Source organism: Hypomesus transpacificus, chromosome 12 (genome assembly GCF_021917145.1).
Source record: "Hypomesus transpacificus isolate Combined female chromosome 12, fHypTra1, whole genome shotgun sequence".
Taxonomy (NCBI): domain Eukaryota; kingdom Metazoa; phylum Chordata; class Actinopteri; order Osmeriformes; family Osmeridae; genus Hypomesus; species Hypomesus transpacificus.
Window position 1 is genome coordinate 3,728,628 of NC_061071.1, and position 25,960 is coordinate 3,754,587.

Consider the following 25,960-nt stretch of genomic DNA (forward strand, 5'->3'; position numbering starts at 1 on the left):
GCGGGACTGTATTTCAATCCTTTGAAAGGCCTGTCTCTGTCAACAACTGCTCCACAGTCATCACACTTCCCTCTGAATCCGTGCTGGTGCTTTTATCTCGCCTCACCATTTCTCATTCCCTGTTTCACCCTCTCAAGCCTCTGTCAGGCCTCTTCAACAGACGCTCTCTCTCTCTCCAATCTCCTTCCCTCTCTTTTTCCTCCCGTTTTCCCCTCTCTCTCTGTCTTCTTGACCTGTTTCAGTCAGTGCAGCTGCTGTTATCTATAAGTAGACTTGTGTTGGAGGTGGTGATGGTGGTGGGGCGGGGGGGGGGGCGTAGAGAGAGAGGGGTAGGGACACAGAGAAAATGTAAGAGGGATAGAAAGAGATGGTAAGAGATAGTGGGGGCAGATTGGAGAGAGAGATAGAGGAACAGAGAAAATGGAGGGGGGGGCATCAGAGGGCACAACAGTTTCAATGAGCCCATAGCCTGGGGTGTCCTGAAGACCAAACCACCAGTAGGACAAACACCTGCTCCCGGCACACCGTGGCCCAGACCCTGAGGAGCACCCCTGAGGATAGCCAACCCCTCCGAGTTCCACATCAACCCAGATATGGAGACCCAGCTGGGACAGTCTACAGGACTGACTCCCACCAAAACACCAGCTGAAGGTGAATACTACACACACTGACCGTGGGAGGAAACATCAGTTAGCATGAAAGTCTTCCTGTTATGCTGAAGTATGCGAGCATTGTGAGGTATCTAGATTTGAATGCGTTGTATTTAATATCCAAGTTTGAAATGACTAAGAGGGTATGTTTGCCTTGCGTCAGGCTGGTGAGGGGTGGTCCAAGTGGTGACAGACTTGTTTATGTGTGTGGTTAGGTTCCTTTACATACACACCGACACAGTGAGACTATAAAGTGAGTTTATGGACCGTTTATTGTCAGCCCTTCTCCTTGTTGCATAGCTCTACAGTTGTTCATCACACAGGCCACAAATAACTGTATCAGTGAAGCCAATGTGTTGGACCGGTGCAGGCAGAGGGTTAGCATTACACAGACGAGGACATTCTTGGACATACTCTCGTTCTGGCTCTAGAGTTACTAATGGAGGTTTCGTGTAGAGAGGTAAAAGGATAGGCGAGCTTTGTTGAAAAATGGGAAATGTAAGGTTATGTTGGGATCAATTACCACTCGCTGTTATGGTCTGAAAAGCCTCAAGGCCGATGTCAAGGTCTGTAAAACAAGACCGAGGGATTCCTACAGCCCCGCTCCTCAGCCCCTCCCTCATGTTTAAAACAGGACAACCCTTGGTTTCCCCGCTGTCATTAACCCTTGTGTGTGCTGGCGGTTGCCTTGGCAGACGTTGCCGTGGACGCAGAGCTGGAGCACGCCATCATGGAGCGCCGCTTCTGTCCGCCTGTCATCACCACGCAGATGTGGGAGGGCTTCACCTACGCCGACACCGAGATCCGCATCACCGAGTCGACCGGCTGCTACGGCGCCGTGCTCTGGCCCTCTGTATGCCTTTAAGTCTCTCTCTCTCCCTCCTTCCTCCCTCCCTCCCTCCCTCCCTCCCTCCCTCCCTCCCTCCCTCCCTCCCTCCCTCCCTCCCTCCCTCCCTCCCTCCCTCCCTCCCTCCTCCTCCCTCTCTTCTGGGCCTCTATCATCCCTAAACAAGGCGCAGATGTGCAATTGCACGGGGCTCAAGGAGGGACTTAGATGTGTGTTGGTAGATTAGGCCAGCTAGAACTGTAAACTGCTTTGTCATATATCTCTGGGAGTACAATGGTACTTAGGAATGATTGGCTGGACCTGATGTTAGTTTCCTCCAGGATCACAATGACTCTTATTGAGAGACTTGTTGGTTACTTGTAACTGACTTAAAATGATTGTACTCGCTGTGAAATATATGATTGTTGCTTGCTTTTCTACAAGTACACTCTTGCACTTTTGAGGTTCATGTAGTTTAATTGTAACTTGTTTAACTACATGCCCTTATGGTTCTTGCCTTTGGCATTTATTGTTTTTTTTACAATGTATGCTTCATGTTTTGGTTACCCGCAATGTTTGGGACTATCTCGTTGTTATGATCCGTGACCTATGCACTTTTGTAAAAGTCGGTTTGGATAAAAGCATCTGCTAAATGCATAAATGTAATGTAAATCTCTTCCACCACTCCCATCTATAGTATTGCATGGAGGGGGTTAAGTAGGAGAGAGGTTGGGGACAACATATATCATCCTCCTTATCTCTACATACTTCTATGTCGTTTAGGCATCAGTCATGTGCTATCTGCTGGATGTGAACCGTGACAAATACAACCTGACTGACAAGAACGTTATCGAACTAGGTGCCGGAACCGGATTGGTATCCATAGTAACCAGCCTGCTGGGTGAGACTGAGCAAAATCCAACACTGCATAGAGTTCTAGAACAGAACTGTGTCCTGTGGCAGCTTCTTTTTAAACCATCTCTCCACTTTTCCTCATTTCACATTTCACAGCCTAACCTCCCCCTCTCTCCCACCCACCAAGGTGCCAAGGTAACCTCCACTGACCTTCCAAATATCCTGGGGAACTTGCAGTACAACGTCAGCCGTAACACCAGAGGGCGCTGCAGACACACCCCCGAGGTCACAGAGCTCATCTGGGGCCAGGAGCTGGAGCAACGCTTCCCTCAGGCCAGCAGTCACTTTGACTACATCCTGGCTGCTGATGTGGTGTATGCTCACCCCTATCTGGAGGAGCTCATGCAAACGTTTGAGCACCTGTGTCAGGAGGGCACGCAGATCCTCTGGGCCATGCGCTTCCGGCTGGACAAGGAGAACACCTTCGTGGAACGCTTCCAGAGCCGCTTCCAGGTGGAGGAGGTGTACAACCTGCCCAGCCTCTGCATCAAGCTGTACCGAGCCTGGAAGAGGGTGGACCCTCGGGGGCCTGCCTGAGCCACTGGTGGAAGCGTGTGTATGTTACGCGTGTGTGTGTGTGTATGTTACGCGTGTGTGTGTGTGTGTGTGTGTGTGTGTGCAGTTCATATTACCAAAAATCCCAAAGGTGCTTAAAAGAATAATATGACAAAAGTATGACAGTATAGATACCTTCAAAACTGTGACTTATTTTTACATTTGTATGCAGTATGTCGCTTTTTATTGATTGTATTGTATATTATGCTTCCTATATGAAGATATATATTTTTTTCTATAGAAGCTTTCTCCAGACAACAGCATAATAGTTTTATTGCAAATGTTGTGTATAATACAACTAAAAAAAAATATTTTCATGTACAATATCAGATATTGTTTCTTTAATAAACCTTTTTTATAACATTCACGTTAAATAAACAGTTTATTCTCGATTTTTGCTTGTTAGTCTAGTAGAAACGTTACGTGTTCATGAAATAAAAATGACAATTTACAATGTGAGGCCAAGAACATATCTCTGGTCTAACTGACCCTCATGCCCTGGCTAAATCATCTACAGACATCCCCTTTCCTTTTTCAGTCTGCAGTCGACAGATGGGATTCCTCAGGGTTTCCTATTGGCAGGGATCCACTCCATCTCACCACTGAGCTCCACTGAGCTCCACTGAGCTCACCGTTGTGGCACAGCCCACCATGGCTGACCTTATCAAATGTAATGACAGCCTCTTTTGCCTCCAATACTAAAAATATACATTCATGGAGATGGTTGTGTTTCCCATAATATGATGCTGGTTGGTTGTACTATTTTGGTAAACAATATAAAACACATCTGTGTACATATGTAAAATTCCCACACTTTTTGGAACTAATTCAAATGACATTTTCCGACGGCCATACCCAATTTCTTTCTTTAATATCATTACTCATCAGATAGGGTGTGAATGTGACAGTGATAGCCACAGTATTAAATGATCTTATAAATGTACATGAAGCCCAGGTTCAGTTTCAGGTTGTACATTTGCCTGATGTTTTTCAGCTTGTAATGTAGTCTACCAGGAGGCAATGTGACGGCAGAGATGGAGAGGAGAGGGATGGCTGAAAACACAAGTCAAGGTTTTGGTCATCAGACTACGTGATCATTTTGAGTAAGCCACATGATCGAGGAAATAGGATATACTAAATTCTTAGTCCATTACATAAAGTCATACACACCATGACAAGGCAAGAAAGTAACCTTGTTTGGAAACAGAGTTGAAATCAGTATAATATCCTCATGATATCAGATGAAGAATGCATTTACATTTCACATTTATTCATTTAGCAGATGCTTTTATCCAAAGCGACTTACAAGTAAGAGCTTAACAAAAAGTGCATAGGCCAATGATCATAAACAACGACCAAAAACATTGCGGGTAGCCAAAACTTGAAGCACACATTGTGAAAAGCAAATAAGTGCCAATGGGTAGAACCAGAAGAGCATGTAGTTAAACAAATTACAATTAAACAACATGATCCTCGAAATAGCTACAGTGTACCTAGAGGAAAGCAAGCAACAATCTTTTCTTGAAGGTGGGGAGACAGTCAGTATCTCTGATGGCAGTGGGGGGATGACGCCACCATTGGGGGGGCAGACAGGAAGAAGGATGAGAAGAATATAAATGATAAATTAACAGTATATCTTGATTATTACAGTGACTAGAAGAAAAACAACTTTGAAGATTTGCCTTGGCAAGATGTGTGGTGACCACAGAGTTCTTAGTCCAAAGAAGGCCACCTCACTACAACAACAAAGCTGTCAGAGTTGGACCATGACAACACCCCAGATGCTACTGTGAGGTCTCCATGCCCCTCTCTCAACCCTTATTACCCAGCTATGTAGGCCACGACATACCAAGACTGAAGCAGGGGGGGGGGGCTGTGTGGGATTGTGAAATGTGAAATGAATAATTAGGACAGGATACCAGAGCTGAGTCAGAAACAGGGTCGATTGAATCTTGAGTGTGGGATCAGGTGTTTAGAGGGGTGGGGTTGATGTGCGTGATGTCACTTGAACCAGGATCATGGTTGAGAGAGCTCCTCGGATTCTGGGGATCCGATCCAACTGCCTCATCTTGTTACAAGTTGGAGAGGCAGAAACACTGACGCAGAAGGAGAGACACTGCCTCTCTGAGGGCAAGGGTGTGTGGGTGCCAAACACGGTGATTCGTTTTTAAATAGACAAAACGAGACAAAAATAGACTCAACATCTCAACATCTGTCAATAAAACCTGACTCATCCACCCACCCCAGCTACCAATGTGCAAAGATAAGAAAGGGTCAAATCACACTATGCCTAAAATGTTTCTTTATCCAAAACATGATTGGTCAGGAATAGCCTCCCAACCCATTTATGAACAGACTTAAGAGGACTACTCCAACTCACACAACACATGGGTTGTTTAAAACACTGCATTCTACAATTAGACAATCGACAAACATTGTTGTTGTGTTGCCCTAAACTCTCTCCTTCACTTCCTATGGGGTAGCTATATCAGGTATAAAGCATAACTGAGAGGCTGGCCAACCAGGGCCAAATACTTTACAGACACACATGTGAATCACAGCTATCCTTTGACCTAGCTGAAGAACGTGGGTGATTGGAGGGTCATTATCTATTCATAGACTAAAGCTGATAGGTATACAGTGCTTTAGTAAAAAAGAAAACATAAACACATAACTGTGTTTATAACTAACTAATATCTACACAAAATTATAGATCCCGTTATGAATCTATCCAAATAGTTACTTAACCCCTTAAACACACACTAAACACTAAAACACTGGGTCTTGTGTTTACAAAGATGGTCGGCGGAATGATTTTGGCAATGCATTTATCAATCTGGCATCCTCACAGAGTGTTTAATACATGTTGTAAGTGTTTGTGAGTGTGTGTGTGTGTGTGTGCAGGTTTATCTGTTTGCATGGTTGAGGAAGTTTGTGTGCAAGCCTGTGTGTGTGATTTAGTGTGTTGATTTCACATTGCCACCCTCCTCTAAATATAGTCAGGCTGTGTGATGATGGGAGTGTCTTGCAGGATGCTGATTCTCTATAACCCTGGGAGCAAGACGACCAAGACACATTCTCCCCTAAGCTCACCTCACTTCAAGGACACAGAAGCACTGGTAGGTACAATCTCCACAGGGCTCAATTGGGGGATATGCTGACACATTGAAAAGCGAAGAGCGAAGAGGTATGTCAAACCAAAAAGAGGCAAGTTGGGTTTGGAAGGAGGAAGGTTAAGGATCTGGAGTTACCTTTTGGTGATATTTCTGGAATTCCTTCTCTTTTTCCTTCAGATGTCTGTGGGTGTTTTGCGGACAGTTCCAGAGGAGAGGGACACTGCTGATATAATGGAGGAAGGACGTGTTATGGTCATGAAGGAAAAGAAGAAAGAGGAGGATGAGGAAGAAGTGGTGAAGGAGGAGGAGGTAGAGAATGAAGAGCAGAATGATGTGGAGACTGAGAAACTTCCAGAAGGTAAGGGGGATCAGACATGGAAAACCACTGAGTCATTTTCCTTCCAAAACACAGAATGAGAGTTGGAGTCGTTCCGGGAGGTATACATCAGCTATATTCATCTACGGGCTACAACTTTTTCTTTGATCTGTTTCCTCCAGACGGTCAGGACTCTACTGGGCAGAATAAGAGGAGCTGGGAACCTTATATATTTTCCCTTAAAGAGAAAGAAACATACCACTTCTTAGGTTTGGATATCGCAATCTACAAGTCACTTCACCACCATGGTGGCGTGCTCTGGCCAGGGGTGAGTTACTCCACTTGACTTGTCCTGATTCCTCAGCTTTTCTGTCCTCTACACATGTAGGATGACATCACACTGGGCAGTTCATCGAAGAGAACACCTGGCTAAACTGGGTTTCGGAGTGAAAATCCATTGAGCATGTAGTTTGTAAAATATCACTAACAACATTGTTATGTTTCTAATGTGAAGTGTGAAGGGGATGAATTAGCATATTTGCACGTTAGGGGGGGCTACAGTTTGGGGGGATTGCAGAAACAGGTCAACCAATGTTCTAGCCTGCGCATTATGATTCATGATTTCATATGCATGGTGTCAAATCTTTTTGGATTCAAGTGCCCCTTTTCCAAGATGATTATAATGAGGAAGGTTGTGAATGTCATGACTATCATCAGAGTAACTACAATCCCGGTTGCCTGCAGGCATTGGCTCTCTGTGAATATCTTGAGATCAATCGTGAACAGATCAATCTGATGGACAAATATGTACTGGAGCTAGGAGCAGGTACAGGCCTTGTGTCCATAGTGGCTGCACTCCTGGGTAAGTTGAAGTCAACGTGCAACCTGAACTGACCTAACAGGGCCCCTGCATACAGATATAGTTTACTAGTGCCAGCAGTGGAAGACCAGAATCACTGATTATTATTTCTGGAAGATTTTCATAATTCGTCAGTGGGGATTTAATTAAAAGATTGAAAGCATTTGGTTTATTTTGCCAATCCTTTAGACTTCTGCTGATTCATCCTAATGGGTTTCAAATCCACTGTACAGTTCCTATGATGCATTTGAGGTGTTACCCTTCTTAGCAATACTTGTAGGACTGGCCAACTCAATGTTGATTATTCTTTTCAAATGCTAATGTCATCACTTCTACTGGCATAGCTAACAATGCTATCTCAAAGCCATGTGTGTTTGCTGGGATCAGTATTGAGGCTGTAAATGAGTTGAGAATGTAACTTTATGAACTGCCTCCTCAGGTTCCTGGGTGACAGCCACAGATCTGCCCGAGATTCTGAGTAATCTGAGATTCAACTTAATGAAAAACACCAGGGGGCGCTGCAGGTACACACCCCAGGTGGCTGAACTGACATGGGGTGACAACCTTGACGGCACCTACCCCAAATCCGTCTACCGCTATGACTACATCATGGCATCGGATGTGGTGTACGACCCAGAATCCTTCGATGACCTTTTAGTCACAATGAAGCATTTCTGTCAACCAGGAACCAAGCTGATCTGGGCCAACAAGGAGCGCCTTCCATCAGACCCGACGTTTACGGAGAAGTTCAAAGAGGCCTTCCACACTACCTTGGTTGCTGAGGTGGAGGATATAAAGATCGTCATGGCAACGGCTCAAGAAGAAGAAACGGAAGAGCAAGAGGGTGAGGTCACTGATGATGAAACATCTGTCTGTGAGGATGAGGAGGAGGTGGGGAGTGACGAGGGGAAAGACCAGGAAGTTCAGATCAGAGACGAGAGGGAAGCGAAGGAGGAATGTCATCTTGAACTTTCTCATGTCGAGGACGGTGAGAAAGATCACGCAGGCTTGGACAGGAAAGATCAAGAAAACAAGGCGGTTTACCAAAAAGAGAAATTCGAGGAAAAGCAATGCTTTGAAGAAGATGGGATGGAGGACAGGAAGGTAGATGTTGCTGAAGATGACGTCTCTGGTGGAGGGAATGATGTCGTAATCGAGAGAAAAGCGGATAAAGAAGAACCACCACTAGAAAAACAAGAAATGTGGAAAATATTGGGGGAGGAGGATGAGGATGAGGAAGATGAGGGGAGTAGCCATTCATGGGAGGAGCAGACCTGGGATCAGGATGATGAAGGTTATCAGGATGATGAAAGAGAGAACACGGATTCCCAGTGCAGCACTGTGGCAACAGATGAAGACATCATTGGTGAGTATTAATGACAATTAATAATAATAAGAAGAAATATTTACAAACCACCACCATTGGTCACAATGGCCATAGATGTTGAATGGACAGGCCTGTTCCATTCCTGGGCAGAGGTTCCAGTGGACACCAAGGAAACCAAAGTCCAGGTGCCACCTTGGGCCCAATGTCCCATTGTGAAATTTGGCAAGGACATGTACACCTATGTGGGACAAGAAATTGGCATCTTTGAGGCCCACGTGGAGCTCTATGGAGCTGTGATGTGGCCTGCTGTGAGTGGTATTGTACAACTGCCAACCTTTGTATTTATTTAACGCACGATACAGTATCACCTGCTTGATGAAGAGATTGAGAATGGAAGTGTGACATCACTTTTCGTATGCAGGCGTTAGCCCTTTGCCACTACTTGGAGACAAATTCTGAGGAATTCAATATGACGGACAAGACTGTGTTGGAGCTTGGGGCAGGGACTGGGCTTGTATCCATTGTGGCCAGTCTGCTGGGTAAGTTGTCTACCAGTTGTCCAATCTAATTTAGGCTCCCTTCAAGTGACCCTCCCTTCAAGGGTCAAATCTACCCCCTGGGCCATACCAAACCAAACGACGAGCTATCAAAAAGTTAAGAAAGAGTTTTGCTGTATTACCATCCCATTATTCCCAATGTTATGGAGACTGTTGGACGGTGTTCATAGGGGCACAGTAGAAACATAAATGTGGTAAATGGTTTACTTAGCATTCTAGCGATGGTACTCTATAGATAAACTGTATGGCTTTAGGAAACCTAAGCAATAACATTTGTCTCCAGGTGCCTCTGTAACAGCCACAGATATCTCGGAGATCATGAGCAACATGAGATTAAACCTGAGGAGAAACACGGAGGGGCGCTGCAGACACCCCCCCCAAACAGCAGAGCTCTTCTGGGGTCATGACCTCCAAGTGGCTTTTCCCAAATCGGTCCACCGCTACGACTACGTCCTAGCAGCAGATGTGGTGTACCACCACAAGTTCCTGAAAGAGCTGCTGGCCACCATGAAGTATTTCTGCCAACCAGGGACCAGGCTGATCTGGGCCAACAAGGTGCGCCTGCCCCCAGACCTGGAATTTGCCGAGGACTTTAAAAACACCTTCCACACCACTGAGTTGGCTGATCTTGGAGGCGTGAAGCTTTTCCTGGCCACTTCAAGAGAGTAGGAATGCTTCTGAGTCCAAGTCAAATGAAGGAATGAATGCAGTTGATTCATGTCAACTTAGTCACTGCTGTACAGTACATATATCAGTAAAGTGAATCATACAGTACAGCTATCCACACACGAGTACAATTCACAAAACAACTAAGCAGAGGCTGTTTACATTTTTAAAGGAGGCCCTAGATTAAACAAACCTTTGTGGAACCCCTTTGGTGACCACTAGGAATTGATCAGGGGCTACATCTAACTTCATATAATGAGTTGAACCAAGAGTAACAAGAGTTTAGAAATAAAGCATGACCTACTGCCTGAACAATTCAGCACAGTGATGCTTTTCATCTATTGATGAGATTGGAATTTTGACAAAAGTGGCCTTTATAGTGATAAACTCTAAAGTAAGATATAATATGTGCTTCTTAATCATTTTGACCAGTTGATCACATTAAACAAATCCTCTCAGATCTAGGCAAATAGAGGGAAAAGGATAGGGATGGATTTGTGCCTTGTCTTTCTGCACCTGAACGCCTCTAAAAAAGAATAATTGGATATACTGTAGATAGAAGTAGTAAACAGTCATCTTAACTTTGTAATTATCTGATATTTTGCTCAAATAGTCATAAATCTGGTCACTCTCGATGTAAGCATGGTGTACAGCATGGTCGGAATTTTTATAGAATACGACATTCAATACTTTGATGTTTACAGCTTTTTTACATGTTGTGGCTGATGAAAATGTGGTTTTGATATAATATTAAATGAGATGTACGTGTTGACTTGGTTGTGTGATAGACCAGTATGTCAAACAATACAGATTTATTACATACACATTGACTGACTGATGCAGTAGTTGGAACAATTAGAAACCACAAAAATACTATTCTTCTTCCAAATCCTTTTATTTAGAATTTAGCCCGTTTGTGAACATTATTCCATACATTTACTGCGATAACAAAATAGCAAGGTGGTATAGATACTTTCTGTATGTCGCAGAGGAAGAATGGATGGCAAAATAATACTACGTACGTATCCTCAAAATCATAGCATTCTTTAAAATATTGGCATTGACTAGTTTCATTCTAAATATAAATACAAGACATCCATAAATATACCATGAAAGGTCTTTTGCAGACCCCAGCAGAGTGAGAGATATGAGGGTTCTGGCTGGAGTATTTGGACGGTATAGTCCCTTGGTGAAAGTTAAGGCCTTTTTCGGAGAACTGTCATTGGCAACACAAAAGAAAGCTGAACCCTGAACATTAGTCAGAAACCAAAACCCAAATGCTTGGATTACAGTTAAAAAAAAGAAAAAAAGGGGAGGGGGGAGGCAAAGGGAAATCTGGAAGGAAAATGTGTTCAAATGAAGTAGAGAAGTACTCTATATTCCTATTGAGCGTTAACAGTGGTGTATGCTGTAGATCTAAAGGATGGGGGACCCCCTGAGGGGCAGTTCTATGGGCGGATGTGAAGCCCTCTATGGCACTGCTTTAAAAAAGGGCATTACAAGAACATTTTTGATTCGATTGATTTGACGGTCTGGATGCAAGCAAGATAGAACTAGAATCCAGCAGGCATTTCATCTACATTAGATATGATGACACCAATCCTCTTCTCTCTAATCTGCAACACCACAGACCATTGGGGTGGAAAGGCTCAAGCCCCCCTGCTCCCTTTGCCAAAGGGGGGCATTAGTCCAGGGATTCCACAGGGAAGAACACGACGTAAAAGACAGAGAGAAAAATCCAAGCTCAAATCGATCCAACCTTACGTATTGTAAGGTAGATTTTCTGTGTACATGTACAGCCTAAGTATCTGTGAGGTCAAAGGTCCTGTAGCGAGGCCTCTCTCTGAGCAGAATATTGCCCAGCACCCAGACAGTTAGGGGACTGTGAAACAAGTCTTGTACAAACAGGGACTTCAATATAATTCACCACTCCCTCAGCTGTTCTATACTATAGTGTATCAGTGTGCTGACCACTGAAGACCTGTTAAGGAAGCAATTCTGTGTGTTCTATATCTGTACTGTCCCACTCATGTATTTAAGCATGGCTGAGAGACAGAGTTTCACTCATGCCATCAGTTTGTCGTGAACTGATTGTTTGATCCGGGTACTCGACTAGTAAAACCAGAATCAAATTCCTTTTCCGTTGTCGTTGACTACTTCCGGCCTGCCTCCTTCAGATAACCTTCCTATCACGTATGATGCTTCAAAGCGGATGTAAACTTCACAGTTATGCTGCACACAAACTCGTTTCAAATGACAAGACATCTGCAGTGTTTATTCAAGGGTTTAATACACTGAAGTATAGGGGTCTCTCTGATGTGATGTGCCCCTTGTCTGACCCTTCAATGTGTCACAAGTCACTCTCTCTCAATCCCAAACACAGTCACAGAGGGCTCTCGGGAAACGAAGCCATGAGGGTTTTCAGAGATAAAAAATCTTAAACTAAAAAAAGACGTGAGCTGTTTCGAAATGAAGCCGACTGTTTCCTTGACGTGACATGCATACATTTCAAATCCAGTCGGGAGAACGACCACTACTTTCCTGTCTAGTTATATTGCCTCTTTATCATGGTGCTTGTTTCGTAGACATGTCTGTACATGGCTATAATGTGTATGTACATTTCTACACAATGTAGCTTCATCAAGGTGGCGCACAACCGTTAGGACGTGCCAGAGAAAAAAATAAGAAAACATCACGTTTATAGATTCAAACACGCATCTTCGCTTGACGATCATCTACACACTCAGCTCTGTACATAATGGGTTAGGATCTCAGACGGGCATCAACAACCGTCTTGGATTAAAAGAGAACATCAGATAGTCCAGTTCTGGGACAACCTGCCTCCCCCCCCCCCCCCCAAGTCTCTTCATCCACAATGACATGAGCTTCTACACAGAGGTTTGTGATAGTAAGGTCTGTGATGCAGTTGGAGTTGAAGTAATCTCTTTATAGCCACGGCAAAATATAAAACAAGATACAGCGTGTGAAGGATGTTGGAGATGATGGAGGGTGATTGAATGAGCATTGGGAGTGGTGAACGGGCCCCCCCCCGGGGCACACGACAGAGGCTGCTGCTTGACAGAGACAGAGAGGAGCACACTGTTCCTCCTGCTGACGTAAGGTACTGATGGGAAGGCACCTGGATGAGAGGGTGGCAACACTGACACACAGCAGACTCAGTCCTGCTTCCTCGGGGGGGGGGGAGGGGGGGGGTTCGTGTCCCAGACTTGAAGTGACGTCACCGTGGGTTGAAGAGGTCTGATGTGACCATGGAAAGATGGAATCCCTGGGTGATCATGCATGAGCCATGTACAACCCATCCTGTGTGTGTGTGTGTGTGAGAGTGTGTGTGTGTGTGTTTAGAAGGATGTATAGTCTGTGGGGTACATAATGGGGAGCCAGTTCTCTGTGAAGGTGGCGCTGTGTGTCCATCCCAGGTGCTTCATCAGCTGAAAACCACAGGAAGTGAGGTCACTACACAGGAAGGCGGCCACATTCTAGGAGGCAAAGGTAGGTTTCCTTCCGTCTCTTACCTGGATGCAGTTCTTCAGGTTGTCTTTACTTGGTTTGTCCTCGACTATCTTGGAGGAGTATTTCAGGGCCCTGCCGTACATCTTGTTGACCAGCGCGTGTTTGTAGGAGAACATCAACACCTGCGGAAGGAGCACCAACAACATGTAGTGCATTCAGTCACACCAACATGGTTCAAAGGGAATATCAAGTGTCTCCATTCAAATACACACTGGGTCCTAAAATCTACCTGGCGCCGCTTTCAACACACCTCCACCTGGACAAGCTCACCTTAGAGTCGGTCAGCTCCGCCCATTTCTGCACCTCCCAGAAGGTGTCGCTGAGGGCCTTGACCCTGTCCTCCTGGGGCTCGTCTGAGCTGCTCACCTCGGCCTCCTCGGAGGCCTCCCCGGCGCCTGCCCCCTCCTGGGGCCCGGGGGGCTGGAGGAGCTGGTCGGCCAGGGCGCAGCCCTTCCTGCACATGGCGTCCAGCAGGGACGCCTTCTGCTTCTCCATGTCACTGGAAGACACGGGCAGACACGCACACGTTATTAACAGTGTGTGGTGAGTAAAGGAGGTGTGTGTGGTCAGACTCAAGTGTGTGTGTGTGTGTGGGTGTGTGTGTGTGTGTGTGGGGGGGGGGGGGGCTATGGGGAGGATGAGCAGTACCTCTTGATGGTAGCAGCGTCTGGTCGCGGGTCGTTCTTCATGGTGAGGTAGACGGCCAGGGCGGTTTGGTCGATCTGAGCCAGCACCACGTCTGCTGCCACCACTATCTCCCCCAGGTGCTTCAAACGCTCCTGGAGGGACACAGCCAGGGGAGGTGAAGGGCATGACTAAATCGCCTCGGTCGAGCCAACCAATGTGCACTGCTCCTGCTGTGCGTTACCTTCTCAGAGTCCAGCTGGTGCAGCCTCTGGACATGCAGGGGCAGGTACCCTGAGCAGCTCTCCTTCAGCTCATCATACAGAGCACTGGTTTCCAGCCTGAGAGAGACAGAGAGAGAGAGAGACAGAGAGACAGAGACAGAGAGACAGAGAGAGACAGACAGAATATAACCAAGTCTCCAGTGAAGGTGCTAAAGCCAAGAGGCAGACCAGCCCATTCTCCACACTCACTTTGTCATCCACTGGATCTTCAGGTCCCTGAGGGCCTCGGTGAACTCCTCCTTCACATCCTTCTCCTTCTCTCCGTCCTTCTCCTTCTCCTTCGCTCCGTTCTTGGGCTTGTTGGGGGCGGGGATCAGATGGTAGACGACTGGCACCAGGTCCTGGAGACAGAGAGACAGAAAACACGGGGAGGTTGACCACGCCGAACTTCCCAGGGACTACATTACCCATGAGCCTCTACAAAACAAAAAAAACCCTACCACACTCGCTCCTGTGTACATGCAGACCCAACCAGACAAGGACAGACCTAAGGACCAAACAGGTTAACCCTTAAAGTTCAGGTTAGTGAAGAGCGGGTACTAGACTGGTTGTAGTATAAACTCCTTGCTGCTTAACAGACCACCGGGACAAATAGGACTTACCTGGAATAAAACACAGCTAAACTCAGCCTATTGGCTGGAGACTATCCCATTGGTGCCTAGAATCTAAATCTATTAAGAGTTATCCAGACCAATGTATAGTCTGCGTCACCCTTCACAAAAAGGTAACAGTTTATACAGTATATGTCTATAGACTAACTGACTGTGCTTCTAGAACATTAGCTCACTCTGTTACCAGTTCACAGAGTTCTCTAGAACATGGTCATATCATCCCGTGTGTTGACAGTGGTTTTCAAGCCCAGTACCTTTTTAAATTTTCCTTGTCGTTTTGCAGAGGCCTGCCCCTGGTGGTCAGAATAACACACAGTAAGAGAGAGGAAACACACACACACACACCAGGATACTTTGTCTTCTCCATCTTGTCTCTTGGTGGCATCTTTTTAAAGCCTTCCTTTACGCCTATTCCTTGTGGACGAACAAGGTTTGCAGGCTAACCATCACAGGCTGTGTCCTACCTATTTTTGGACTGTCCCAATTATGCCTCTGATGAGCTTAGCCAACCTATTTCCATCACATAAAGGATGGAATTCACTTTGGTTCGTTTCAATGGCAAGCAGTACCCTCTGGTGGTGCAAGTGTGTAATTGCCTGATATCTGGCCCCTCGACTGCCTGCGAAAGTTTCATGGTTTAAACACAAACAAGATGTGGGACATCGGACAGAATGGTCCGGAGAGAAGCGGAAGGGAAGTAGGAAGTGTTCTAGAACAGCAGCCCTTAACAGGATATCCCAGCAAGACGGACAGCCCCTAACAGGATATCCCAGCAAGACGGACAGCCCCTAACAGGTAATCCCAGCAAGACGGACAGCCCCTAACAGGATATCCCAGCAAGATGGACAGCCCCTAACAGGATATCCCAGCAAGACGGACAGCCCCTAACAGGATATCCCAGCAAGACGGACAGCCCCTAACAGGATATCCCAGCAAGACGGACAGCCCCTAACAGGATATCCCAGCAAGACGGACAGCCCCTAACAGGATATCCCAGCAAGACGGACAGCCCCTAACAGGATATCCCAGCAAGACGGACAGCCCCTAACAGGATATCCCAGCAAGACGGACAGCTGGCGACTAAACCCACGGCTTTGAAGGATCTCCTTTGAGAAGCTGGAAGGACGGAGGTCCTGGTGGGGGGGGAAACATGCATCAAGAGCGGGGGGGGGGGGGGGGTATCTCTCAGGGTTAGCGGGCACCGGGGGGGGGGGGGGGGATATCTCTCAGGGTTAGCGGGCACCGGGGGGGGGGGGGGGACACGGCAGATGAGATGATTGATCCGTTCAGCGGTTAATGGCTCCCCTCAGATCTAGCCTCCAAGCGGATCAAAAACACATCAGATCCCTGAACGGCATCTCAGGGCGCCGTTTTTGCTCCGTAACCGTGACAAACACAAGCGACACAGACGGACAGCTGCAACCACCAATCACGTCCCTGTAGAACAGGGCGGAAAGGTCCCACCCATTGCCCAAGTTATGTTTGTTAGATGAGTTCACATTTCACTGGACAGGCAATGTCTGAGCATTGGAACCAGTAGCACAAAATGTTCAAACCCTGCCCATTCAAGTGCAGCAAAGCAACAGCTAAACAAACACAGGACAGAGGCCAGTGGCCAGCAAAGCTTCTGATAGGGAGATTGACTAAGAGGGGGGGGTCTTAGAAGGAGCGAGCCAATGTGAGTGTTGAGGATCTAGTGATTGACAGGAGAAACTCACTGCTTTCTTGCCATATTCGCTCTTGGGGACAACAAGGGAGCCGGTCAGATAACACCCTGGACTAGTCCCCTTAGGGATCCTGCAGGAGGAGAAGACAAGGCAGGGAGAGAGAGAGAGAGAGAGAGAGAGAGAGAGAGAGAGAGAGCAAGAGAGAGAGAAAGAGAGAGATAAGTCCACAAAACGCACACACGCAAAATTCCACAATGGTAAAAAAAAAAAAAAACGCATTCTCATCCAATCGTCAACAGAGCCGAGCTGAGGGCTGAGGAGAGAAGGTAGACAGCGTGGACTCACTTGTCGTCGGGCAGGGCGGCGACGTAGAAGGGCTGGGTGGCCCCGGGCACCAGGGTGAGGGAGTTGGCCTTCTTCTTGGCGGCGAGGGCGGCGCGGTGCGTCTCATACACGTCGGGGCTGAGCGTGGTGGACAGGCGGTGGGACACCACGAAGGGCAGGTCCTTCAGCCGCTCCAGCTCACTGGCCTGCTCGTGGCGCACCTGCAGACGCACCGTGTAGTCACCCTTCTCCAGCTTCAGAGAGTACTGGAGGAGGGGGGGGGGTTAGAAACACACCTGGACTGTGGCACACACAAGCTCACGCTAGGCCAAGATGTTTTGTTTGTGTTCATATTCAAGCATATCAAAAACAGAAGTCAATGCTAATCTTGAGCGTAGTAAGCGTGCGTGGAGAGTTGTGGGGGGGTGTTGGTGGTGCAGTGGAGGGGGGTGTTGGTGGTGCAGTGGAGGGGGGTGTTGGTGGTGCAGTGGAGGGGGGTGTTGGTGGTGCAGTGGAGGGGGGTGTTGGTGGTGCAGTGGAGGGGGGTGTTGGTGGTGCAGTGGAGGGGGGTGTTGGTGGTGCAGTGGAAGGGGGTGTTGGTGGTGCAGTGGAGGGGGGTGTTGGTGGTGCAGTGGAGGGGAGTGTTGGTGTTGCAGTGGAGGGGGGTGTTGGTGGTGCAGTGGAGGGGGGTGTTGGTGGTGCAGTGGAGGGGGGTGTTGGTGGTGCAGTGGAGGGGGGTGTTGGTGGTGCAGTGGAGGGGGGTGTTGGTGGTGCAGTGGAGGGGGGGTTTACCTGGTGTGGGTACGCGTCTCCAGACCCCAGCAGTCTCTTGTTCTGGTCGAACAGCATCCACAGCTGGCTGTCAAACTCCGACTCGTACAGCAGCTCACACAGCAGGGGGCAGCTGGGGGTCACCTCCCCGCTCTTGGGCTGCAGGGGGGGGGGGGGGAGGTGAGGCACACGCATGCACATGTGCATACTCACACACACACACACACATTTCCATGTGCATGTTATGCGAGCTTAAATAAATACTGCTCAGAAAGAGGAACCCCTCATAGTTGCAACCCCAAGCTTACTTCAACATGCTGACCGGTACACCTTTACTCAGCATGTCAAGATTTTTCACTTAGCAAGTAAGCTAAACAGACGTCAACCTCCATATTGTGTTGGAACCAGGCTCAAACTCCATATTGTAACTTTCCACTCCAAAATGAAGATGTCGTTTTCCAAGACGCACGCACACACACACACACGCGAGAACTTTAGGACAAAAGGAGACTGACAGTTCCTCAGACAACTGTGTACCACCGTAGACTGGTCTCCTTGCTGCACGCAGCAAGAAATAAACTGCCTTGACTCCAGCGACTCTGTGCACTACTTGATGTGTCTGACAGTGTGGCTGAGTACCTGGTGGAAGTTGTAGGTGAGGACGATCTCGTAGAGCTGTCTGTTGTTGGGCAGCACATCTCTGAGGCCCAGGGCCTTGGTCTTGGAGCTGACGGGCCTGGTGGAGCAGAACACACACACAGCATTTGTTACGTCAAATGACACTGTTTGATATGAATGGTTGTGTGTGTGTGTGTGTGCGTACCTGAGGGGCTGGACCCAGGCCTTGAGCGTGATGCTGGGAGACACGTCCTCGTACCGCAGGGGAGACAACACGTCGAAACTGGTCACGCCTTCTGAGGCATGCTGGGAGAGAGAGTCAGACAGATAGCGATGAGAAGGGAGCTGACTACCCACGTTTGAGTGTGCACACAAGGGGGGGGTGTTGGAATACATGGGAGTGTGGGAGGGTATACTCATGTGTGTGCTACGGGTGGAGGGGGAGGTATGCGTGGGTACTAGATGGAGAGATAACCAATCCGGCATGTGTGTGTGTGTTTGTGTGTGTGTGTACTCACTATGTGTAAGGGAGAGGGAGAGACTGCGAGGCCATGGAAGGAGATGCTGTACTCCACGTTGACGTCACCGAGGCTGGCCCACCAGCGGGCGATACACAGCTCCACCGTCCGGCCCGACTGCAAGAGGACACACAGCACACACACAGTTAAGACCAGAACTTCACACAGCACAGATTACACCTGTAAATAGTGTGTGTTCTCCAAAGTGCATCACTAAGTGGATTAACAGTGTTCAATGTAAGTGTGGGTAGGATCAGTGTGTCAGTTAAGGATATTGTGTGTGTGTGTAGAGGGCCTCTGTACCAGCACAGGGAAGGCCTCGGTCAGAGAGCCTTTCTCCAGGAGAGAGGAGAACTTGTAGAACTCGTTGGCTCTGTAGGCCTTCTGCTTGACCAGGTGAACCGCGTGAAGAACAAATTTGGACGACACGTCAACTGAGTGAGACGTTAGGGTGATCTCTGGAGGGAGGGAGGGATAAAAGATTAGTTACACTTAAATAATGCACAGATGTCTCTACTTACAGCTCAATGCAAGGCTTTGACAAATGTGTCACTTTCTTGCTGACAACCAAACACACACACACACACACACCTGCCCAGGAAGCTCCCTGAGGGACTGTGAGGAAATGTCGGCGGATCTGCCCTGGTCTGAAGTGGACGTCCTTGAAGGTCACCTCTTGGTTCCGGCCTTCACTGACCCTGCAGGGGACGGACACAATGATCACACACACACCTGGCCCAACCCACCTGGCTGAGGTATGTACTGCAGCATGAGGGAGGCTTCAGTCCCAGGGGGGGTGCTGCTTACTTGGTGGGGATGATGACAGTGATGGGGACTCGGAACAGAGGGCCAGAGCTGGGGGCTGCCGTGTCGTAGCCACACACCTGAGGGACACACACCAGCAACATGTTGTGGAACCAGCGCCATTCTGTCCTACACTTTCCTCATCCTTCCTGACTGTTCCCTCCTCCCCTCTTCCCACCTCCTCCCCCCTCCTCTCTCCTCCTCCTCCCCCCTCCTCCTCCGTACCTCGGTGTAGTGCAGCCCCTCTCGGAGCCCCAGGGGGTCGACGCGGATGTTGACGTGGCGACACTGGTTCATCAGCTCCAGGTGGGAGGGGCACTGCACCCAGGGGGCGGAGCACGTGAGGGCCAGGTGCAGCTGGAGGGAGATGCGCTCCGTGTTCTCTGGGACACACAGACAGGGACCAATAAGCACTCAGAGCAGCAGAGGTCAATCCATTCCGTTTCTATGCTTTTACACAGGGCACAATTTTCAATCTAAAACTAAATTGAATATATATATATTTAAATTATATTCATTTAGCAGGTGCTTTTATCCATATCCACATCCAAACGAAAGCATGTGTGCGTGTATATGTGTGTGTGTGTACCTGTATTCTCGGGGAAGACGGGCTCGATGCCGACCCCGTGGTCCGAGGGCGTCAGGATGTGGGCGGGGTCCCTGAGGTAGATGCCGCGCTGGGAGCCCACGGTGACGGCGAAGCCCAGGTTGCTGGTGGACAGGGCGGCGTGCTGGGTCAGGTAGTCCAGCGCCCTGTCCACCTGGACGATGCCGTGGCCCTGGGCGAACACCTCGATGTCGTCCACCTTCATGGCCGTGTTCTCCAGGGCCCTCCTCACTGCCGGGACGGACGCACGCACCCCGCTCTGCTTCAGACCTGACACACACACACACGTTAGTATACACACGTAAATACACACACGGCAAAGATCCGCTTCAGAACTCATACTATAATTGTATACACAGCCCCCCCCCCCCACACACACATAGATAGTTATACTTTATCTCCATGAAAGAATTGCGTATGCGTGTGTGTTTACGTGGTCGTTCCCACCTGAGAGCACCAGGGCGATGCCCCCGCAGGCGTTGGGGGAGGACATGGAGGTGCCGTTCATCAGCTGGGTGCCCCGGAGCGTCCAGTTGGGCACGGAGGCGATGGCCCCCCCCGGGGCGCTGATGCTGACCCCCAGGGCCCCGTCAGTGCTGGGCCCCCGGGAGGACCAGGTGTACTGGTTGGGGGGCAGCTTCTCCCTCAGGGAATACTCCGCCACCATCATGTCAGGGGTCACGTACGCCCCCACACCTGAGACAGAGAGAGATGGGCGTGCGTGGGTGAGTGTGTGTGTGAGAGGGACAGAGTGAGAGACAGAGAGTGTTGGTGTGTGTCTGTAAATGTGTGTGTGTACTAACCTATCACACTGCTGGTGGTGCCCCCAGGACAGCCCACGGTGGACAGACAGGGGCCGTTGTTACCGGCGCTCGACACAAACAACACGTTGTGTTTCTGAACGGCCTCTGTGATCACCTCGCAGATCCTCCTGTGATGGGAGGAGGCAATTCAAACACACACAAAGTCTTCTGGATTTACACGTTCATGTTCACACACGCACACACACACACACACACACACACACACACACACACACACACACTCACCCTGAGTTGGGCCAGTGTGTGGCTTCTCCATAGCTGTAGTTGACCAGGTCACACTTGTAGTTGATTACCTCAATCATCTACAGAGATAAGAGAGAGAATGAGTAATCAGGACACAATGAAAGAGGGATGGAGGGATGATTAGAGGGATGAGTAGAGGACACAGGTGGAGGGAGGAGAGGGAGAACAGCTTACAGCACGGATGAGTCCGGTTCCCGTTTCCATGGTGCTGAGGCGGGTGTCTCCAATCTTCAAGGCGAGGATCTGGGCACCCGGGGCAATGCCATTTCTCTCTGGCTCATCAGGGAAGTGACCTGCCGCGATGCTCGCCACGTGTGTCCCATGAGCCCCTAAAAGACACACATTTGACAATGTCGTCCATTTCTCTCCTTTTTCAGGCGTTACTGCAACGAAAACGGTCCGTCAACCGACCGTGTGATGACCAGTCCCCCCACCCATCCAGGTGGGTCGATCCGACCTTGACCCCCGACCCCCCCCCCCCTCACCTCCGCTGGTGACGATGCAGAGCGTGTTGCCCTCGTCGTAGATGTTGACGGAGTAGTTGAGCATCTCAGCCTCGCCCAGCGAGGCGTACTCCTGGCTCTCCCTGTAGGAGCCCAGCACAGTGCATTGGGACAGCTCCCCACACTCTGAGGTGTCCACCACAGCCCTGGGGAGCACACACACAGATGAGACATGGTATAGGGGCGAGTAGGAAGGATGGACTAAAAGAGAGGAGAAGGCAGAGAGGAGGTAAATAGGTAAATCGGTAGGTGGGTAGACAGGATGGATGGAAGTCAAACAGGCAGGAAGAACGGGATGAGGAACGAATGAGGAGAAGGTAGGGAAAAGGGAAGGAGGTAAAGATAAGGAATAAAAGGGGCTGGGAAAGCAGGAAAGGACGAATGACAGTTAGGAAGGCCATGTGGTGGAGAGCGTTTGGGACGAGGCAGCAGGCTCCTCTCACCTCCAGGTCAGGCCGTCGTGCCAGAGCACACAGTCGTAGACTGGCCCCGGATCGCTGTACTTCTTCTCCAGAGAGGCCAGCAGCTCAGACTGGCACTGGAGCTCCTCCTTCTGCAGCTTCTCTGTCTGAACACACACAGCCAGAGGGTCAGGTTATACTAACACACACACACACACACACAGCCAGTGGGTCACTGTATTAAGACACACACACAAGCCCGCTCTCCAGCTGTTTGTCAGCAGTTCTGACCTGTGAGGGGGAGGGGTGAGCGAGGTCAAACTCCTCTGTCTTGCGGCTCGCCTCGGCCAGAGCAGCTCTGTGTGCAGGGTCCCACATCTTCTCCTTACGCTCTTTCTGTTGGGTTGACAAAACAGCACACGTCAACACCAAAAGCCGGGATCTTCTTCATGGACGTGCATCTGTTCGGCATACAGAAACGTTCCGCCCTTCGCAAATACTGTGTAAGAATCAACACTGCATTTACCTGTATTCTCTCTTTGAGAGCTTTGGGGAAGAACTCGTAACCATTTTTGACTCCAATGTGATACTTCCCTGATGGATTGAGCCAGCCAGGGGGGATCTAGGAGACAGAGTGAGAAGTGTGCGTTATAGATGGGGCTTGGCTGGGACAAAAGCTTGACTGCATGATCAGGGGATAGGAAAACAGTGTGCAGGACGTCATGTGCTGGCGTCAACCTTTAGCGTCCTGCCAGAGAGCCCCGCCAGTGTTCCGTCGTTGGGTTCCACCACCGTGGACATGTTGACATCGCCACTTCCTGTGGTATCGATGATGTCAACAATCTTCGGCTTTCCCTCTGTCGTGGTCTATGGGACAGGATAAAAGGACAGTCAGTAACTGATCGTTTTCCGAAATAAAGAGTGAAACCTAAACTAATTTGGAAAAATAGACAAATATAGGATCGCTAGCCTGAAAGTGAATACTGATACTGTGTTTTCATGCATATATTTTTATGGTGGGAATTGAATCATCAGGAGCATGGACAGGGTCTTTCTGTGAATGAGACTTCTAGTCATGTTAGCTTGTAAGTCAAGGCCTCTGACAGCCCTGGTGATAACTGTCAACAGATGCTTGAACCTCTTCCAAGTTTAACTACCTTACCACAGACAAGTAGTCAGTGCCTGTCAGTGACTTGCAAATATTGGTGCTGACACTTGATAAACTAACATAACAAAAAACATAAATCAGTTTTTCTTTCTGAGGGGACACGTCACTTTTAAAGAAAACCAAGTGCAGTGAATAAATAACAACATAAAGTCAGTAGCGTTATATAAATGTATTATTACATTTTGCTTCCATGTACTGTCGTCTAGCTATATGGTTTTCCTCTCACCTTCTGATTTGACTGCTAGCTAGCTCGCTGCTATCGGTGCTAGCAACAACCTCATATAAGTCTGATATGTCAGAATAAACCTAGATTCTGCCAGCAAGCTATCAAGGCTTCATTCACATACCAACCGAAAGGCGAAACTAAAAACATAGTCAGCTGTCAAACGTTTTAAAATGCCAATTGCTAACCAGTTAGCAGTTAACGCTAGCTAGCTAGCAGGGTCTCATTGGGTAGCGGGGCCTACTGTTCTATAACTGCACCGGCCTAGATTTACCTGCATGCCCGGGGCCCCAGGGTCCACGCCAGTGTCAAGAATAGCAATGAGAACACCCCGTCCATCGTACTCGGGAAACCTGGTTAGATAGGACGCAGCACCTGTCTCTTTTTTGGGGAGTAACCCGTGAAAGGGGAACGGTTCTTCGGTAGAATGAGCAGCCATGGTCAAACGGGGTGACAATGAAAACAAAGCAGCGAAATGGGGAAGACGACAGCCCGCCGTTACAAAGCAAGATCCAAGTTACCGGCAGGGAGGAACGTTAAAGGGACAGGACACAATTAAGCTTGACATAGCATACATAATAAACTTAACTTACTTAACTAATTATTTCTCGATTTGCATAAATTAAGCACCCTCATTTAATAATTAATTCCGGGAGGTTCCGTTAAGTTTGTTACTTTCTAAATAACGAAGTAGCAGCAGTGGCAAATTTCTCCTAACAATCTGTCAAAGTGCTAACGAACACTAGATGGGGCCCAAGGAACACAGAATTGATTTTGCACAGACTTTCATGAAATCCAAGTCCAGATACATTATTATAGAAAACATCTAGTTAAACTTACTTGTCATCTTCAGACATTGTTATCCTGTGTACCATCCTTAATATTGTGTTGAAGTTGACTTATGTGGAATAAGTAGGCTAGGCAAGACTGTAAGAAAATCTTTGTAAATGGTTGGAGCTAGACAAGGTCACCTAATTCATAAACTCCATGTTTAGCCTATGGCATTTTCCAAACAGCACTCTTGACAAACGCGCTTGAAAAAAGTGTTTGTTTAATTGTGCATGTGCCTCTTTTAGGTTAACTTGCCTGCAACAGCCCAACATCACAAGGCTAAATGCATTCCCTTCACTGTCAAGATCTCATGAGTCCTTAAATTTGACCATATTGATATTTTTCCTCTCCTCTTGCCTCTCTGTCCTTCTCCATTACAGTCCGTCTTTTAATATCCCCTTTAACGTTCCCCTTTCCATCCCTCATTCCATAATCCCGGTCATCTCCCCTTTCCTGTCCTCCTCTCCCCTCCTCTTCACTTGTCATCTCTTTGTGTTGTGTTTTAGGGAGGGAAAAACAGGTGGTAAGAAAGTCATGTGTAATTGCCCGTGAAATGCCTTAAGGAGAGAAAAGAGGGAAACCAGTATGATCAGGGCTCCATTCGATCCTCAACCCCCATGTTGTTCCTTGTCACCAACAGTCCTCAGACTAGGAAAGAGAGAAAGGAGGTTTGAGTGAGAGAGTTAAAGTTGTCAAAGTATACATCCTGAAATCAGTTAAGTAAAGGTGGTTTTGAGACTTTCTGTTCTATATCACATTCTTCACTTTTTGAATAAAGATATACTGCCAGTTATTTGTGTATTGGATGCAATGCTTTCCCCTTGTATATGCTCTTGCCACTATAGCAAGGATGAACATTTGGGTTCACCATCTGGTCAACATGTGTCTCTATTTATCTGTTTCTCTTTAAAATGTATCTCTCTGGACAGAAAGAGAGAGAAACATATGTGTATGTAAACTATTTGTGGTGCAAGAGGATGCAGTTGCATAGTTGTTTTTAGAGATGCCCCACCCATGCTCTCTTGTGGCCTTTGGTGTTTGTGTGGTATTAAAACAGTGATGTGCATCCTTCCATTAATCTGCTTAAACTGAACATCTGTCCCCTTTCTGTCTCTGTCAATGGCTCAGTGTGTCACACACACACACACACGCATGCACGCACACACACACACACACACACCCACACACACACACACACACACGCACAGGATGAATGGATGTTTGTGTATTTGAGAGATTACATCCTTATTTTGTATAATAAGTGCTGCCACAGTGTGTATATTAAGCTATGTTTATGTTATGACATGCATACATTTGTGTGTGCGTGTAGTTTATGCAAAATGTTGTCTGTTTCTCACAGTCACACTCTCACACAAGCAGGCCTGTGGTTTACCACAGGGCGTTGTCGCCATGCTCTGGCGTAAAAGCTTGTCTTGAACAGCTCTCATGCATCCTCTCAATGTGTGCATGCAGTTATCACCATCCTATAACACAGACCTGCTCCCTTTGTTCTGATTTGTCTATTACTTCAACTTGATTGTTGCTTGATTGTCACGTGCTTGTGAACAACAATGGCAGACTTTGATAAATAAAATCCATGTTAATTATGCTTTGGTCACAG

The 25,960-nt window shown here is 48.0% G+C and overlaps 3 protein-coding genes across 5 annotated transcripts; 2 read left to right on the top strand and 1 right to left on the bottom strand.

Annotated features, from left to right (window-relative positions):
• The first annotated feature begins 371 nt into the window (after positions 1 to 371).
• mettl21e (methyltransferase like 21e) lies at positions 372 to 3,325 on the top strand. Its single transcript, XM_047031001.1, has 4 exons — positions 372 to 651; positions 1,346 to 1,503; positions 2,260 to 2,377; positions 2,519 to 3,325. Exons 1-4 carry the CDS (start codon positions 594 to 596, stop codon positions 2,926 to 2,928), a joined length of 744 nt encoding a protein of 247 aa, XP_046886957.1. The 5' UTR covers positions 372 to 593; the 3' UTR covers positions 2,929 to 3,325.
• Positions 3,326 to 5,952: 2,627 nt separating this feature from the next.
• On the top strand, positions 5,953 to 10,559 carry LOC124474982. Its single transcript, XM_047031465.1, has 8 exons — positions 5,953 to 6,065; positions 6,240 to 6,420; positions 6,561 to 6,706; positions 7,096 to 7,240; positions 7,677 to 8,603; positions 8,715 to 8,872; positions 8,986 to 9,103; positions 9,405 to 10,559. The coding sequence occupies exons 1-8, from the start codon at positions 5,958 to 5,960 to the stop codon at positions 9,788 to 9,790; spliced, it is 2,169 nt and encodes a 722-aa protein (XP_046887421.1). The 5' UTR covers positions 5,953 to 5,957; the 3' UTR covers positions 9,791 to 10,559.
• A 1,496-nt stretch (positions 10,560 to 12,055) lies between these two features.
• tpp2 (tripeptidyl peptidase 2) lies at positions 12,056 to 24,808 on the bottom strand. 3 transcript variants are annotated; one of them, XM_047030888.1, is made up of 28 exons: positions 24,349 to 24,808; positions 22,856 to 22,984; positions 22,644 to 22,739; positions 22,409 to 22,513; positions 22,160 to 22,284; positions 21,699 to 21,862; positions 21,388 to 21,542; positions 21,196 to 21,272; positions 20,950 to 21,077; positions 20,594 to 20,842; positions 20,129 to 20,416; positions 19,765 to 19,922; positions 19,543 to 19,619; positions 19,327 to 19,433; positions 19,039 to 19,193; positions 18,736 to 18,852; positions 18,423 to 18,523; positions 18,239 to 18,335; positions 17,621 to 17,758; positions 16,850 to 17,094; positions 16,556 to 16,634; positions 15,092 to 15,130; positions 14,416 to 14,567; positions 14,187 to 14,283; positions 13,967 to 14,097; positions 13,589 to 13,817; positions 13,321 to 13,440; positions 12,056 to 13,236 (listed from the first exon to the last, which is right to left on the bottom strand). In XM_047030888.1, the coding sequence occupies exons 2-28, from the start codon at positions 22,916 to 22,918 to the stop codon at positions 13,147 to 13,149; spliced, it is 3,582 nt and encodes a 1,193-aa protein (XP_046886844.1). In that variant the 5' UTR covers positions 22,919 to 22,984; positions 24,349 to 24,808; the 3' UTR covers positions 12,056 to 13,146. The 3 variants fall into 3 exon arrangements, with proteins under 3 accessions (XP_046886844.1, XP_046886842.1, XP_046886843.1); XM_047030886.1 differs by lacking the exon at positions 24,349 to 24,808 and adding an exon at positions 23,783 to 24,068; XM_047030887.1 differs by lacking the exons at positions 15,092 to 15,130; positions 24,349 to 24,808 and adding an exon at positions 23,783 to 24,067.
• Between the last annotated feature and the right edge of the window lie 1,152 nt (positions 24,809 to 25,960).